Below are 18,766 nucleotides of genomic sequence, written 5' to 3'. Positions count from 1 at the left end.
TAAAAATGTTTGATACGTTCATACTAATGAATAAGTGTTAACGTTTCTAAAGTAGGAGCCTCAGACGACTTAGGAATATTTTAACAGACCTTTATATACAAAAAGAATGTTTGCTATTTTTAATGCTTCCATTATCGGAAAAGCGTGCTGACCTAACTAGGCGGCAGCTGTCGGCTGGAGGGGAGGGGCATCTGTACGCACGTTCCCGCCCGTCACACCACTTTTTCAACCATTTTCAACTGATTATTCCGAGCTCTGAGCGGAGCCGGTGAGTGCACACGCGTCGGGCTGGCAGCTGCTCCGGGTTATGCAGATCTCACCCGAGCGCCTCTCATTGTCTCGGGCAGATGGTCAGTTTTGGAGTCACTCATGCGTTTGTGCATAATGAAGGTCTTTTTAAGGGCCCCCAGGGCTTTTGGGTTCAGGGCTCGCTGAGGTATTCGAGGGTAATTGCATTGTTTTCCTTCCTGGCGCCTGTACAATTTGTTGCATAGTTAACAGTAGATTCGTAAAACTGATGGCTCGATTTTTGAAATCTTCCGTAACCCTAACATATTTTGCGTAGATTATTTTGGAATTATTTTAAAAGTTATAAAATCACCTTTTTAGCCTGCACGAAATATTGCACTCTCTGTTTTAAATGTTTCATAATTTTAATCTAACGTGTTGCATTGTATCGGCTCCCTTTTCAGAAAGTCTGAATCCATTGAACGTTACAAATTTGTAGATATGAGGATAGTAAAAAATGTACTAAAAGCTCGAAAAAGGAACTTTATTAAAACTAAATGCATAAACTAAATGTACACAAAACAGAATTGTGCTTTATACACTATTAAGCTTGTATTGATTTGTGTTTGTGTATATCGTATTCTTTTGTTTGATAATCTGCTATATAAAGATTTAGTAATCATTATTTTCAAATAAATATATCAACATACTATTCATTATTATGATGTATGGCAAAAGTGTTTTGAAATTTGTCATATAATGTTAAGTTTTCTGAAGTAAACACTACATATTTTAGCTTTTTAAATGTAACAAACACGTGTATTATAATTTAAAAACGTGTTCTGTGTATGTTTTGGACATTGATTGGCTGCGCGTTAGCGACGTATATCACTCGTGGGGCTGAAAAATCATTTTTGCCTGTCTGTCTTTCTGATTGTCAGTCTGCACAATATCGAACGAACTGAAATATAGTTCCACCTAGACTTGAAATAGTGCACGTAGCTTCATTTCAATGTAGGCAACACTGAGTTCGATCATTGTGAATGTCATTTCATGGGACTTGGCTGAATGTAAGCGAATAGTTTTTACATTGGCCTTATAGGTAACCATGATGGCAACGATAAAGTAAGAGAATAAATAAAGTTGTACACAAATTGAGAACAGCATGAGAATTTTACTACCAAGTCCAGGAGTATGGTGGCTTGGCTTGTAGACGTTTATAATTTAAACAATGTTACGATAACCTTCTAAATCATGTGGAAAAATTCTCGTGAAAGATTTAATTTTAAATTCTGCATGAAACTTCATTTCTACACATACAAGTATGAATTTCTTAATAGTGCATGTTCAACCATAGAATTTGGTTGAGCGTTACTGAATAAAACAACACAATTTCTCCTTTGTCCGCAGCTAAATGTAAAAATTTCTTTTGAGAATGTCTGCTTGTAAATCTGTCTGCAAGACATCTTGAGCATGAAATGAGTTAAAGACTCTTAAGATTTTACATGCAACCTCAGCGAAGTTTGTTACGTGACACATTGTGTGGCATATTCTTACCATGTAATATAAGGGTATTTTTGGTATTGCATTTTGGTACCAACGAATGGGTATCAGTTTGTGCCGTAAAGTTAATGATACCCTTTAATTCAATGTATTCAATCAAAGATAAATAAATATATAACGTCTTTATTCAGCAAGCGTTCTTCAAAGTTACAGACTCTGATTTACAAGACAACTCATGTCATAGCATACAAATAAATAATCATTAAAATCTAAAACTTAACAAAATTACATCTTTTTGACATGGTTTTTAAGTGATCGGTAACTAAGGCTCTTCAAAGCACGAGGCAAAGTACTGTATAGTATATTTATGGTCCAAAGGATCTAAAAGCTTTCTTGCCGATTTCTAGACGCACCCTTGGCAAATGAAGTAGGCCGTCCTGTCGAGTACTGCGTGTGTTTATTTCATGCCTGAAAATAAGCTTTTTCCTGAGATATTCAGGCTTGCCAATCTGAATAACTTTGTAAATAAGTTGAGCAGTTTGCAAGTCACAGCAATCTTTAATTGATAACACCTCAGAACTTAACCTAAATTCACTGATGTGATCAAATTTTTTGAGACCATAGACAAATCTCAGGGCTCTGTTTTGCAATCTAGTGAGAACCATTACATTTTCCCGAGTAAGGCAACGAGCGAAAGATGAAAGAGCATAGTATATAGTAGGAAAAATTGTTGAATGGACAATTTCCAACTTAGCAGACACTGGCAGTATCTTTAAACACCTAATATCTGATTTTATGATTAGTTAAACTATAGTTACTATTTATTCATGCTCTCTAACGTCTTCAAGATGCTGATTTTAAATAAATGTTTATTTGACTAAGAATAATAATTTAATTTAATGTTCCAATCAGTTATGCAGCTGCTTCTCATTTGTTATCTCTTTCAAGTGGAGTGAAAGAATGGAATTAGTTTTTTTTCTCACACCACTCCAATACCTGACTGTATTGACGCTATTCACTTTGTTAGCTCCTCATTCAGTGTTATGAACCACCGGGTGTCCGCTGTTTTGAACCACTGAATCCGAATGACTTCCAGCAGCATACGAAAGGCTGAAAATTCAGCGGAGAGAACTGATGGGCAAGTCTTTTTAGAAAACATTTCCAGTTCAAAGGGTCGACTACAATGCATTTATCCCGGTCAAAACAAAAAAGAAGACTCTGGAAGAGACAGTGACGAACCATATTTCAATAGAGTAACTCAACCTTGCCACCCACCCACCGCTTCCCGCACCCACTTTTTGATGAATAATGGATTCCACATCTCCGGTAAACCAGGTCTCCCATACACACTCGTGCTGACAGATACGGTTTATCCGCTGCATTCGCCCTCAATGTAGGTCTTCACTTGACCATCCAATATTATTTTCAAACACATTTATTCCTGACACAATACAAAATATAATATATTGCAAATGTTTCACTATATTAACCCTTGAAATAGTAAGCGCAAATTATAAACTATCTAATACAGATAATGCAGTTCAGTGTATAATTTTTTAAGAATTTTTTCTGAATGATAATACAATAACTTTATGTAAAACTACTATTAATTTCAATACAATTATTAAACTTCATTAAACGTTTTATCGTCTAACTTTATAAATCAACGACTTAATATCTTGTTATTTGACAAACAGTGCTTTTCCAAAAAGCGCTCTTGTCTGGAACATCGGATGCCCTATAATTGCAAGAGGGAATAGAATTACAAACCAGTAAGTAGAAATTGCAGCCTACTAAGTATGAAGATCATAATTCTTCCTCTGATCGTTCCTAAGAACTTACAGCTGATTATCTAGAATTGGGAAACACGTGTCATATTTCGATATAAGATGGAATTCAGCAGATTGGCAATATGTGATACTCACTTCCCGTGAGTTCTGTGGTGTACATTCCGTTATACTTTTATGAAGGAGAGTAAAATATATGTTTTGTCTTTATCCTAAGGTGAAAAGAAAATGGAGTGGTTATATGGAACAACGTAAGAATACGCCACACCACGTGTACTGCGCGTCACTGAGGTGTATGCAAAATTTCAAATAGATATCTTATTTCATTCTCGAGATGTCCTGTAAACAGACAACCATACAGAAAAGATATTGTACATCCCACTCCCCCCGAGACAAAAAGGAATTGTGTACAAAGTGATAGGCTTTAATGACGCCCAGCCAATTTCCATCGTTAGACATGCACCATTATGACACATTACAACTTATTTTTTTACAATTTAGAAATGAAGTTTCATGCAAAGTTAATTTCTATAACTGAATCTTTCTCGAAATATCTTGTCACATGATATATTCACATTTATGTTGATAAACGTATATTTTTAATAGACGTGTTAAAACAATAAAAGTTCCGGTGAACTAAGGAGGTACTACAACGAAAGAGTGCGCTGAAATCAAATCCTGACACCGACTTTTAACATTGAATTTTCATTCAGTTTTTTTTACTCTATGAATCAGTTTGTTTACACAATGTAATAATATTCGCTAACGCTAACCCAATTCCATGGAGTAATATAATAAGCACCATAATCGAACTCAGTACTTTCTATACAGAAATGAAGCTTTATGCAAACTTTCGTTTTCGAGATATCGTGCGGACAGACAGACGGAAAGACTGAATGTTAAACTTATTAAACTGTTATTATTATTACGGGCTTATTATTACTACCTAATTAAATGTTTAATATGTCAACTATTAATGTTATATTGATGATATTATATAACGATTGCCCTAATAGGGTATATTATTTTTTCATGTTTATTGGCATATACATTTTTGACATTGAACGAATTTTATTGTATAATGTAAGTTAATATATTGTGTGATAAGAAAGTGTAATAGTAGGCCTAATTCATTGAAAAGATGATTTTCACCCAACTGATTCCTCTAATGGTTCGTAGATTACGTAAGTAATTCCCGATATCCATTTAATTCCATATACGTGTTACTCACTGCGAAACCTAACCTCGCTTTGCAAAAGCGTACAGTTTTACTGTGGCAGGGGATAAACTTGTTTGGAAAAATGATATATCATGAAAAATTAATGTCGAGTTTTGGAGAGAGTGGGATTAAACCATCAGCGTTTGTTAAATCCCGACATCCCTTCCACAGTGGGGTTGGAGTTTAAACCCGTAACAGCTATTAATTGAGGGTTTACACACTTGATTACAGGGCTCTTCGCTCAGCGCTTCTAGCTTAGTGTGTTTCTCGTGTACTGAGTAGAATTTTGGCATTATGTTATCGTACTAGTATAAAATAATATAACACTACTATCTAATAATAAAGTTATTGCTGTTTATTTGAGATTGTAGCTTGAAATCGTCTATCAGATTATTTCAGACAGGATTTGTTATTTGTTTGAGTATGAATGTTATAAGCTGGATGAGTGATTTTGTCGAATAAACCCTTAAACCTAAGGGTCAAATTTCCCAAAACTTCAACCTAAATAAGCTATTATGAGCAAGTGTGATAGTTATTTTCAATGAAATCCTGAGGCTGCTAAGAGAGGTTTGCTGGATTAGCTAAGGTAGAGATCATGTATTCATAACAGTAATATAAGGTTGGCAAGAGTAACAAAACTGTTGGTAGAGTGTTGGTAGAAACTGACAAAAGTATTCTAGGAATATTTTGAATGAAGACTCTTGGAGCATTGGGAAAAGTTGAAATGGAGCACTGGTAAATAAATACAAATTTTCCAATATTAATTTACCAGTGTTTCATTTAGTAATATTTTGTGGTGTAATAATGCGTTACGGTTATTTTAATATTCTAATTAATTCAGAGGAGGGGAACTTTCTTGCTTCCTACCTGTAAAATTTTGGTTTTGACACAATTTGATTTCGAAATTACAGAAAGATTTTAAACTGTACATATTTGCGCTTCAAATATTAGGCTTTGTCAATAAAAAGTAAATTCGATGTAAAGCTTTAATTTAATTAATAGTTCTGATAATTATTGTGAAGTACACTGTGAAATTGTCAATCTCTTTTCTGTATAAAGGCAGAATAAAGTTCGAGCTACAGAACAGTCAACAAGCACCGTTACTTGAATTCTAAAGCGGTGCTTGGGAATATCTAAAGAGACGTGTACGATTAACTAATATAACACGTTGCGTCTTTTTATACATGTAACAAGATCGTGAAATGGCCTGCTTGGTTTTAAAATTTCGTTTAAACTTCTTTATTCAATTTAATTGTTTTCTTTCTATACGTAACAGATATGGAAATAACAAAAAACTAACTGTTACAAAGTATTACCACAGACTAAAGATAGTTCTATAATATATTTAGTTTGTGTTATTACATACCTTCAAGTAAAAAATAATTGTATTCATCGACAGTATTGACATTCCATGTTCTAATTACAACCCAATAGTCCAGTTGAATAAAGAGTTGCAAATCTGTATAACGCACTGAGAGCGATAATCGTAATCAAACATAAAGAACCGATTGGTTGTAGAATACATATACAATTTCAATTGTTCTCTGAAGTCACGCGAAGTGTCTTAATTAGAAATAATATCATTTTAGACACTCTACTGTTCCACCAGTCTCTAGAGATATTGGTTAAAGTTTAAGTTCATCGTTAGATTATTTACAAAGAAGAACGATCTAAGCCATCTTTTTATATCAATGGGGAGTATAAGTAGTTGTTTGATTTGCACTCTTACATGTACACACTCAATGGAAGGTCCAGAAAGCGGTCCAATATTTGCATTACTCCGGTAAGTAGCATATTTGCATGAATTAATAAGACAATATTAGTTATGTAATGCAGCTCCGTTTCCTAACATAGTTGTGAAGGAATCCGATAATTGTTTTACCCATGTATTTGATGGATTCAAATACGTTTGCAGTTTCAAATGATGACTTTAACGGTATGTGTTTATTGAATTGAGCCATACCTATGTATTAATATGTACGCAAATCATTTATCGGACAATGTTTAGAATCTGTATTACTTTTATTCCTATCTAGTACTGTTCATCCTTTTACAGTGTTATCATTTCACTGTGTGTATGAGCTTTAATTTATGTTGAAATTTCGACTTGGTTTGTGTTTAGGCCTTGAAAATATATGTTATCTGATGCTATAAACTGTATGGTAAAGTGCACTAGTTACTATCACACAAAATTTGTCATACAACCCTCATATGGATTGCAAATTTCCATTGTATAAATGGGACGGGAATATTATACGAATAATTATGGTGAAATACGAGTACATTGACGCCAATGATGCTGAATTCCAATCGTGAACCATTAAGTTGTAGTACAGTATACAGAAATTCAAAATGTAACAAAAGTGTAGACACGTCTAATAAGTGTTCCGCCAGACAAATAAAGAAGTTAGACATGTCCATTTGTACAAATTATATATTAATAACAATTGGTACTTTCAAAAACAGCTTTCAACACATTCCATTATGCACTTGAAAGACTGCTTAATAATTTAGGGCCTAAATGTACATTTCAATTCGAACTTTTTACAACCGGAAAGATAGTCTTTCTTTTTTTTTTGCTCTTGTTACGTCCAAATCGCCTTCCAGCTCCGAAATCGTTTATGTACTAGTACGTTATATACTGGAAAGTTGTAGATAAAAACAGTTTTATTGATGTTTAGTATGGTGTTTTACTTAGTAAGTAATCATACGTTTTAGGATATGATAAATTTCATTTGCTTGCTTCTATGGTATTGCACAATCTTAATTTTTATTTTACAGGGATAATAATTAAAAGTTAATTATTCATAATTCTTGCGCGTGACACTTTTGCTTCATTGAAGTCGATAATCAGATATATTTATAAAAGTTGTCAAATAAAACAGGTACTGCACGTGGCTTAAGACGTATTGAGGACCATGTGTATGTCTGCAAAACGTTTTTTATCATCACCTGTACGTCATTTTTGTACATCATAACAATATACATTAATATTCCCCAAAACGTGCTAAATACAAGCAAACACACATTCTTATATAACAATTTGCCTCAACCTAAGCTGTTTTGCAAAGCATTCACTTAGTATTCTTTGAGAATCAAAGTCATGGTCATATAAATTTTATTTTCTCACATGGCAGTTGGAGTTGGCACAATGCATGTTTTTATTTTATAGATTCTGCAAGCGGTTATTGCGTGATTGGACTTTTAGGCTAGAATGTTTTACATTTATAGTGTTCACCACCACCTGATCACCAATCAGCTGACCAAGAGTTAACCATTTTGAAGCAACCAGGCGGCATGATAAATTCATATTCATGTTTGTTTCTATTGAAATTCAGGGCGCACGTGTAGTTCTCGTTTTCACTTGATTGTGATTAGTGCAATTTCGTTTGTTTCTTTACCGGATGTTAAATCTTCCACAATGCGATTATTCTCAAGGTAATTTAAATTAAAAATTTAATGAATCTTTTATAGTTTTTCAGTATAAGAAATAATTATACTGGATAACCTCAAAAGTGAGGTTAGGATGTAGTGTAGCAGCCTGCTTCTAGTAGCTTACAGCTACTTCCTTTGGAGATATTTCTATAAGAAATGGCTTTACGTTGCAGGCTAATACTTGTTCTAAATAAATTCTTTATTTTTCATTTGTGCTAAAAAGTACATATAATCAGATTTAGTTCACAACGCAAATAAATCTAGGAAAGTTTACCCATTGGGCTAATAAGCAATTATTTGACTTAATTAGATAAAATTTAAATGGACTTTATACATTCCATCAAAACACAGCTTTGACATGAAAATAAGTCTGTGATTGTAAGAATTAGTAAGTGATAGATCACAGGGCAGTACCCAGGGAGCTATACATTTTACCTCAAAGGCTAACAACTACTTGCCCAGCAATTACTGTGTAAAATAAATTTGTTTTCTAAAACAAACAAAAATTAAATTGATCAAAGTTTATATTACGTTGTTCAAATAATCTTTTTCGTTATGAGTCTATCACATGCGTTTGGACCATGAGTAAGTTAAAACTTTGAAGCTGTGTGCAAGAAATTGTGTCCTACGCTACTAATAACCAAAATAAAAAGACCAGCATTACTAATCAAAGTTTGGTTAGATTTTCCGCTTTCTTAAACAATTTTATATCCTTGATATATCCAATTTACTTTTAAATCTTTATTGGAATTCCTATATTTAAGCCAAATTTTTACTTAATGATGCATATATATATATATATATATTAACATATTAACTATGAAAGGTGTTTCGGATTATTACTTGTAATTAATGTGGTAGACTATAGTGGAGTTGGTCTAGAATGTGTATACTGTAGACTAAGTTATGTTTATATTTAATAATCTAACTAGGTTATTAAAATTGTTTTGATTTGTTAGTTTAATCATTTTGCCATCGTACTTAATTTTTACCAACAATTTAAAGATTCTTTTAAGTTAGATGTATGTTGTTAAATAATTTACAGAAATTGGAACTGTGATTAAGAAATGCAGATGAAAAGATTTCAGGAATATATTAAGCAGCAAAAAAGAATATATCTATCTTTAGTTGAAAGTCTTGTATATAATTTGTTATAACATAATTAATAAGTTAAAAAAAAACCGTAAAATTTGAGGGGAAATATACTAGAGCTTTAGAGGCATAGATTAGCACCTTCAATGTGGAGCGAGACATGTACTGATTTTAGGACAGCCAAAATAGTTATAAGATACATAAAAACTCAGTACTAATAAAAAATTGTGTATAGAATCATAAAAACCAGTAAGCCATGTATTCAAAAAGTAATTTGTAGGTTTTAACATTTTTTTCAAAATAAAATCAATGAAAATTTTAAAAAATTATCTCATTGTTATCTTACCCCCTACGATATGTTCAAATAGCAAATAAGACATTTTAAAATTAATAAATACCAAAATAAAACTTTTGAAAAAATTTAGCCGTAAGACATTAGTAGGAATTGGTGTATGAAGGCCATCAGATTCTGTCAGATTGAATTGAATAAAGCCTCTGATGGGTTTGGTGATTTTTTCCATCCGTATGCAACTTCTCAGATGCTGGTAGTGTGGCAAAGGTAAAAGCTACTTGTAAAAAGAAGGTTAAGTCTGATTTGCAACTATCGTCCAATATTAACTCCTTCCAGTAGTCACTAAAATCATTGAAAGTGTAATCTGTGATCACGTGACTCTGTTGCCTACATGGTGGAAAATAAGCTGGTGGAGGGATAATATGATTTCAGGAATTCAAACGTGTTAAACTAGCATTAGTTGTTATGTCAATAGTTGCATTGAGGAGATATGGTCTTCAGCTGTTTTTCTGATCTCTAAGGACTTTGAATATTTTATTAATGATATTTTGATCAATACGCTTTTTTGGCTCCAGGTGTTCAAAATTTAATCCTTACTTGATTTAACTCATACTGGACCAAAACGTACCAGGTACTCGAGAACCAAAGCACAAACAAATTATAAATTCTAATCTATTCTTTCAGAACCAGAGGGCTTAAAGCCCTAACTCCGCTTCTTTAATTAAGCCATTTTTCATTTCATTTATTTCAAATGATATGTAGTCATTTGTTAGAGAAATTGTGTGTATTAAAATACCAAATATTGAATATTTTAAAAGTGCACACTCATATTGCATTAAATTTCAAAATTCCCTGGCTTGAAAATATTTTATGCTCTAGGCCTACCTCTTATTTTCAGAACCAATGAGTTACTATAAAAAATAAAGGGTTAGCTAAAAAAACTTTTGTTGAAAAATGTTTTTAGTCAGGAACTAAACAGTATAATGTTTTTATCACTTGAGCATTTTAAAGGGTCATGTTATGTTCCCCAATTCCCTCCAGACTTGTATATCTCGTAATAAGGCAGTTTTGACAACCAGAAACCCAATTAAGTTATATAAAGTCTTCCAGTAGCAAATAATTTTAGCCAATGAAGTTGACCAGGAAGTAAAAATATATATTTTTATGTAAATTCCGGTTAACAGTTTTTTTTTCCTAAACTTTTTATTTGTTAGATAACTAAACTTTCTTGCATCCATCATACTAGGCAAAATATAAAAATTGCTTAAAAGAGACATGTATTTTGAAATTTGTATTACACAATTCTCTACTACTCCATTCAAACACACTAACTCCAACAATCTCCATCATACCAGCCTCCATAGCATGTTTGGAATATGCTGGTTTTACAGGCAATGTTTTATTGCTAACCTTGAGGGCACAGTCGAAATCACTCTTATAAGCCTCATAACTGCATTGTGAATACACAACATTTGTATTAGCCTACACAATTCTCTACTACTCCATTCAAACACACTAACTCCAACAATCTCCATCATACCAGCCTCCATAGCATGTTTGGAATATGCTGGTTTTACAGGCAATGTTTTATTGCTAACCTTGAGGGCACAGTCGAAATCACTCTTATAAGCCTCATAACTGCATTGTGAATACACAACATTTGTATTAGCCTACACAATTCTCTACTACTACTCCATTCAAACACACACTAACTCCAACAATCTCCATCATACCAGCCTCCATAGCATGTTTGGAATACGCTGGTTTTTACAGGCAATGTTTTATTGCTAACCTTGAGGGCACAGTCGAAATCACTCTTATAAGCCTCATAACTGCATTGTGAATACACAACATTTGTATTAGCCTACACAATTCTCTACTACTCCATTCAAACACACTAACTCCAACAATCTCCATCATACCAGCCTCCATAGCATGTTTGGAATATGCTGGTTTTACAGGCAATGTTTTATTGCTAACCTTGAGGGCACAGTCGAAATCACTCTTATAAGCCTCATAACTGCATTGTGAATACACAACATTTGTATTAGCCTACACAATTCTCTACTACTCCATTCAAACACACTAACTCCAACAATCTCCATCATACCAGCCTCCATAGCATGTTTGGAATATGCTGGTTTTACAGGCAATGTTTTATTGCTAACCTTGAGGGCACAGTCGAAATCACTCTTATAAGCCTCATAACTGCATTGTGAATACACAACATTTGTTGGTAATCATATCTTACCAGCTTTATTTTTCTGAATGAAAATAATGCAGCTTCTCCAGGAATCCTCTGCTGTTGCCATTTGCATCCTGCATTGTTGGTGTGGATCAGCTTTCCTGTTTTGCCAACTTCATTCCAGCATTGGTAGTAGCCCATTTGTTAATAACATGTAATTAACTAAATTTTTACTTCGTATTTATTTTTGAGGATTTTATTTTAATGAAATTACTTACAATACTTTATCACTGAGATAAGTTGGTCAACCACCATTTACTGTAGTAGCTCCCTGGATGGTTGATTTCCAAGAGATTTGCACTTGTGACGAACCTATCTCCCTGGCCATTGGTGTCGTGTGTAACCTTTGGTTTCCAAGATGTCTTAAGAGCCAACTGGCTTTAGTAAAACAACCTCCAGTTTTTCCCCATAAAAATGGTGTTAAACCTCATGCATTTTGCACCCTTATTTTTTATCGTAGAGTAATGGTAAATATATTTTATTGGATGGCCACCACTAACGAAGGCTCTTAAAGAATGCTGGTTTTGAATAACTTGAAAACTGTGCTTTTGAAATAGACCTCCTTACATGTTCTTTTTAGAAGCTAATCATGTAAAATGAAGCTGACAAACATCTTCAGATTATAAAAGGAAGTTCAACCAAAATTCCAATTTACCTTTATATATAATATAGTTAATTCTACTGAATTTCCTTTTGTTTGGTTTTTTTATGTTTGGGCGTATTTGTTTAGTGAAGTACTAGGTATACAACAATCAAAATTTGCTTCTGTTCAATTTACAGGCCTATTACTTATTTAAAATTTCTTACTAATAGCTTTTAAATTAATATGTACACAATGGACGGTTTTTACTGTTTTCTTATCCAAATTAAGCTTTTAATGCTTATTTTTTAAATCAGTATTTTTTGAAAATGTGTGTTTAGGCCTATATGCTAGTCTTTTCCAGCCAATAAGGTATTAGAATGTACTTTAAATATATTTATTCTTTTGAAAGTTTGTTTCCGGTAATAATGCATTGTAATGTAAATAGAAAAATAATATTTAATTGGTATTTTGAGGTAATTTATTTAGGAATGAGATGTGATTTTTATGTTATTTTTTTTTATATTCATACTATTTTAGTTTAAACCCTATATAACTTCCATAATGGCTTTATATTTTCATCTAAATTTAATTATATTTTGTAAAAAATGTTTGTTTAGCCCGCATTCCGTTGAGTGAAAATCAAAATCTTTAAACACCTTTTGAGAATTATATTTATATCTGCTTACTAAAAATTTGTATTATTAAAATAATTTAAACAAAAGTAATGGTTTAGATGTATCCATAAACGCCTATAAATCAAATCTAATCAAAATTTGTATGGTCACGATTTGGAATTCACCACAAAACCATGTACAATAAGAAGCCTGAGTTTGTTTTAATTTAGGTTAAGGATTTATAACAAAGGTAATAAATACCTCATTTATTTATTTTCAGAAAATAAATTTGAAAAAATACTTTTATTCTTGTTAGGAACATAAATAACTCCAGTATATTTCCAATGGCCAATCCCAAATACATTAATGTATAGCTTAGCCTGAGAGAATATTAACACTTGAGGCTGATAAGATTGACTATATTAGCAGCTGTTGGTGTATACCCAGTGACCAATCATGTCTTAAGGCTGTCAAAATATATTTCATTTTAAGGAAAGCACTCTCATTCCTGTATTGAATTTGGATGTACAGTATATTGGTTGCAAGAGACGATGTTGTATTCAATTACCACTTGAGGATTATGAGCCTGAGACAGCAACAACCAGTGTATTCTCAATGAACAATCATGCCTAAGATTAAAGAAATACATTTGACTCTGAAGAAAGCACTCCCAATTCTGCATTGAAGCTGGAAGTACAGTATGCAGTTGCAAGTGATGATGTATGTATTCCATTACCACTCCAGGATTATGAGCCTGGGACAGTGACGACCAGTGTATTTTCAATGACCAATCACACATAAGGTTTAAGAAATACTCTCAATCCTGCACTGAAGCTGGAGTGAAGAGTTACAAGAGATGTATTCCATTACCACTCGAGGATTATGAGCCTGGGACAGCGACAACCAGTGTATTTTCAATGACCAATCACACGTAAGGCTTAAGAAATACTCTCTATCCTGCACTGAAGCTGGAGTGATACGGTTACAAGAGATGTATTCCATTACCACTCCAGGATTATGAGCCTGGGACAGTGACGACCAGTGTATTTTCAATGACCAATCACACATAAGGTTTAAGAAATACTCTCAATCCTGCACTGAAGCTGGAGTGATATGGTTACAAGAGATGTATTCCATTACCACTCGAGGATTATGAGCCTGGGACAGTGACGACCAGTGTATTTTCAATGACCAATCACACATAAGGTTTAAGAAATACTCTCAATCCTGCACTGAAGCTGGAGTGATATGGTTACAAGAGATGTATTCCATTACCACTCGAGGATTATGAGCCTGGGACAGTGACGACCAGTGTATTTTCAATGACCAATCACACATAAGGCTTAAGAAATACTCTCAATCCTGCACTGAAGCTGGAGTGATATGGTTACAAGAGATGTATTCCATTACCACTCGAGGATTATGAGCCTGGGACAGTGACGACCAGTGTATTTTCAATGACCAATCACACATAAGGCTTAAGAAATACTCTCAATCCTGCACTGAAGCTGGAGTGATATGGTTACAAGAGATGTATTCCATTACCACTCGAGGATTATGAGCCTGGGACAGCGACAACCAGTGTATTTTCAATGACCAATCACACGTAAGGTTTAAGAAATACTCTCTATCCTGCACTGAAGCTGGAGTGATACGGTTACAAGAGATGTATTCCATTACCACTCCAGGATTATGAGCCTGGGACAGCGACAACCAGTGTATTTTCAATGACCAATCACACGTAAGGTTTAAGAAATACTCTCTATCCTGCACTGAAGCTGGAGTGATACGGTTACAAGAGATGTATTCCATTACCACTCCAGGATTATGAGCCTGGGACAGTGACGACCAGTGTATTTTCAATGACCAATCACACATAAGGTTTAAGAAATACTCTCAATCTTGCACTGAAGCTGGAGTGATATGGTTACAAGAGATGTATTCCATTACCACTCCAGGATTATGAGCCTGGGACAGCGACAACCAGTGCATTTCCCCATGACTAATAACACCTAATGTTTAAGAAATACATTTAACTCTAATGAAATCACTCTTAATCCTGTATTGAAGCTGGAAGTATATGATTCCAAATTAAGATGGTGTCACTTGATGCTGATAATCTGAGGGTTTTCTAATTATGGCTGGTATATTCCTAATGCAGTGTATATTTGTGAGATGGGTTAACAGTGAAGGGTGTGTGTTTTCATTTTGGAGTTTAGATGTTTAGGAAAGTTTATCTATAACCAATGTTTTGTGGAATGCAACATGTTGTAGAAGCTAGTCAAAAACACTTATTGCAATATATTGTAGGGATGAGGAAAAGTTTGTATTAGCTATGTGGTATAATAATAACATTTAGCTAATACATGTATAACTAAATATATATATATATATATATGTAATTTAAACAAATACTTTAATACTGACATTTCCAATTACATATTTTTTACCATTTTATTCTAATGTATGATATTGTTAGTAATGGCATAATCTATATCCATATAAGAATATAATTTAAACTATAAACACCTAGATATTTTTAACTATGGCCTTTTTAGTACCTCTACCAGTATTGAAAGAGCAAAATATGTAGTTAGTAAAGTGAACAAATGTAGATGTTTACTTTTGGTTTTGGAAATATCATTTTAGTTTCAAAAGTATATAAATTAGTAGGTATCCATGCTTTACATATTTATGGCTGTCATTTTGGATTAACTGTATATATTTGATATATAAACATAAGAACCTAGTTTGACTTTGGAAAATTATAACAGTGGACTTGTGACTATCAATTTCTAGAACATTCTGTTTTTAGACAATAGAAAATGTGTAATGCATTTTTAACTGTGTGTCGGAATATAAATTTTGAAGGTATTTAAATACTTTTTATAAACTACTTTGTCCTTAATTTCAAACAACTGACTCAGTTTAATATTCGAGTGTTTTCAAGTCTCCTGGAGTCAGTAATAGGTTAAATGCCTTTCATGAAATACTTCTGAACTTTCCTACACTTCACGGTCTGTTACTTTGTTTTGTAGACCACTCATAGTTATGTCACATTTCACATGCTCTTTCAATAAGCTAGCTTGAAACCTTTTATTTAAATCATTTTAGAACATGAGGTCAAGAAATGTCAAATAAAATGGGTATAGTTTATTCTGGCATTCTATCAATTTTCTGTGGTGTGCTCCATTCTGTTTCCAGCTTTAAATGAGGAGAATATAACACTTTTAACATTAAATAATAAAGCACATTTATGATTTTTAAGGGTGATATAAGTTTTTTATAGAGCATATAAAGAAAATTTAATTTGTACTTTCCTTTTAACTGTTTAAAATAAATTGATGTAAATTAATTCTTTAGTGCGAGAGTTTCGCACAAAGTGTGAGGAACAGCTAAACTCAGGAGTATTATTTAAATTCTAGTTGGGTTAGTAGCCCTGAAGCTCAATTACCCAGTGAAATGTTGAGCAACTTTCCTTTTTATGTTTCACTTACAATTCGGTTTTCAGGTTTTGACTAAAGAAATCTTTAAATTCTAACTATTAAATTTTGATGTAGAAAACATAATTTTAATAGTATGACATTTAGTTTTGTACACTAATGAGCATGTTGCTGAATTCTGGGAATACTTCATTAAATTGAAACAACCCTACAGAATTATACAACCTTTATTTAACTAAGAATTTCTTTGGCGCCATAAAATACTAATGTATAGTTTTTGGCCGGTGATATTACATCTGTGGGTTATAAAAGATAGAAAAATGGTTCTTCAGGAAAATTTAAGATGTGAGTTATCTAGTTTTGTATATATTTTATGAACATTGCGGTCACGAATGGTACTGATTTGTTTGTAAATATGAAAATTTCGAAAATTTCAAATGCATATGTATCACATACAGGGTGTATCGTGAGAGATTATCACAACTTTAGTAAATAGTAGTATGTACAAAAACAAAAAAAAGTTGATATGAGCATTAAGTCCCCTATTTCACTCTGTTTAATATTTGTAAAGGGATTATTATTTTAAAAATTACATCTCAAAATTTTTAAATAAAATAATATTAAAACTTTAACTGAAATAAAAGAAACATAAACAAGTAATTAAATAAATAAAAAGAAGAAAAGGAAAGAAATAAACTTTATTTCTTACAAATAAAAATGATACAATTTTTATAATATTGCACAGACGGGCCAAACAACATTACATGTAGGCTATTTGCACATAAACAAAGTCACTATCACTTTAAGTTTCAAAATGACCTCATTTAAAAGTTTTCAAAGCGTTAATTCTTCAAAATATTTACAAGGTTATTCATTTTCTTGTAAATGTAATGAATAATCTAACAGTATAGATCTTAATATTTACTTTCTAATTGTTGAAATATATTGAAAAATACAGGTTATGGCTATTTTATTGTTAGTTATATGTAAAAATACATTTTGTTGTTGATAAAAATGTTTTTTTTTTTTTTTTTTATGCAAACAGCTATTAACGCAAAGACCAATAGTTTTAAAAATCAGCAATTTTAAGTGACTACTCTTCCCACATATAAGGAACTGTACCACCCAACAACTAGAATAGCTATTAACTCTTATTTTTCAACAATTGTACACTAACTATAGGACGTGTTGGATTTTTCATTACATCAAAAGATTATCATTCGAACAAAAGTTTTGTAGGATTAACGATTTTCAAAATATTTAACTTTAAAACTTTTAAATGCCCATTTGGAAACAAAAAATAATACTCTTTTAACTTACCCTCAATACAGGCATAGTTTCAAGTTATTCGCCTTAATCGTTTTTGAGCTATAATTCTTTTTAGTAATAACAACTATAGATAGACAAAATTAAAATGTGTTCATTTTCTTGTTTATTTTTTCCTACTATGATTTCCTGAAGTTGTTAATATCTCTTGAACAGGCTATGCATCCTTTAATTAATTATTTTTCCTGTACCCAAATGTCATCAAATGTAAAAATGGTACTCTTGGCAAGAAATTAACATTTTGTTGTTTCTCAGTATTTAGAACGAAAATTACACTTCAGTGGCAAATTAAATATACAGAAAATTTACAACAAATGTATGCGTTCACTGGTGTCGACTCCTTTCTGAGACATTCCTTTTCTAGTCATTAGTTCGGGGCGAAGTGACGTTTTTGTTGGACGGAAAGTTAGGCCATTCATCGGGACAAGCGGCTACACAGCATAGACTAGGGTTGTTATTAGTTCCGAGAACCCTGCCTTTAATGTTGTCAGTCCCCCTGTCCCCGTCCTGTCTTGTCCTGTGTGCTCCAAGACCACGAAATTGTAAAATGATTACGGTAGAACTGTCCTAACTTTCCTTGTGGTGACATCACTACTTGGCAACGTTGCCTTACAGATCCTTATTTCATCTATTAAGCACTACTTCCGGCTCTTTCACTGGTCACTCCTCCCGTGTTTATACTAGATCCATTTAACTTTACCCTAGAGATTACATTACTCAGCAACGCTGTAAGAATGCCATCCAGATCCTTCGCATTTCATCTCTCGAGCACTATTTCTATACTTTCAATGATCGCTCCCTTGTTGGTAATAGATTCTGATTTAGTTACAACATTATTTCGACATAAAATTAATTGCGCACCTTTTATAGCTGTGAGAAACATAGCTCAGGGATACAGTACAATGGCTGTACCGTAGGTGTTATTTCTTACTCGTAAGGACTCAATATATATCCAAAGACTTACGATGTTATTGTCACTCAAAATAAAGACATGTATCC

General features: G+C 32.9%; 1 protein-coding gene across 3 annotated transcripts in view; it reads left to right on the top strand.

The window, feature by feature from the left end:
• Window positions 1-18,766, top strand: part of LOC124357504 (brain tumor protein) — a 279,318-nt gene that overhangs the window by 162,291 nt on the left and 98,261 nt on the right. The window contains exon 1 of one of the 3 annotated variants that reach the window (XM_046809363.1): window positions 8,038-8,175. The exons of the other annotated variants lie outside the window; for them this stretch is intronic. Within the exon in view, the coding sequence (XP_046665319.1) occupies window positions 8,159-8,175 (17 nt within the window). The 5' untranslated portion in view covers window positions 8,038-8,158. Of the gene's footprint in view, window positions 1-8,037; window positions 8,176-18,766 lie in introns of those variants that run through there. 3 annotated transcript variants of the gene reach the window in all.

The sequence above is a fragment of the Homalodisca vitripennis genome, chromosome 3, assembly GCF_021130785.1.
Source record: "Homalodisca vitripennis isolate AUS2020 chromosome 3, UT_GWSS_2.1, whole genome shotgun sequence".
NCBI lineage: Eukaryota > Metazoa > Arthropoda > Insecta > Hemiptera > Cicadellidae > Homalodisca > Homalodisca vitripennis.
This window is presented reverse-complemented; position numbering and strand designations above follow the sequence as displayed.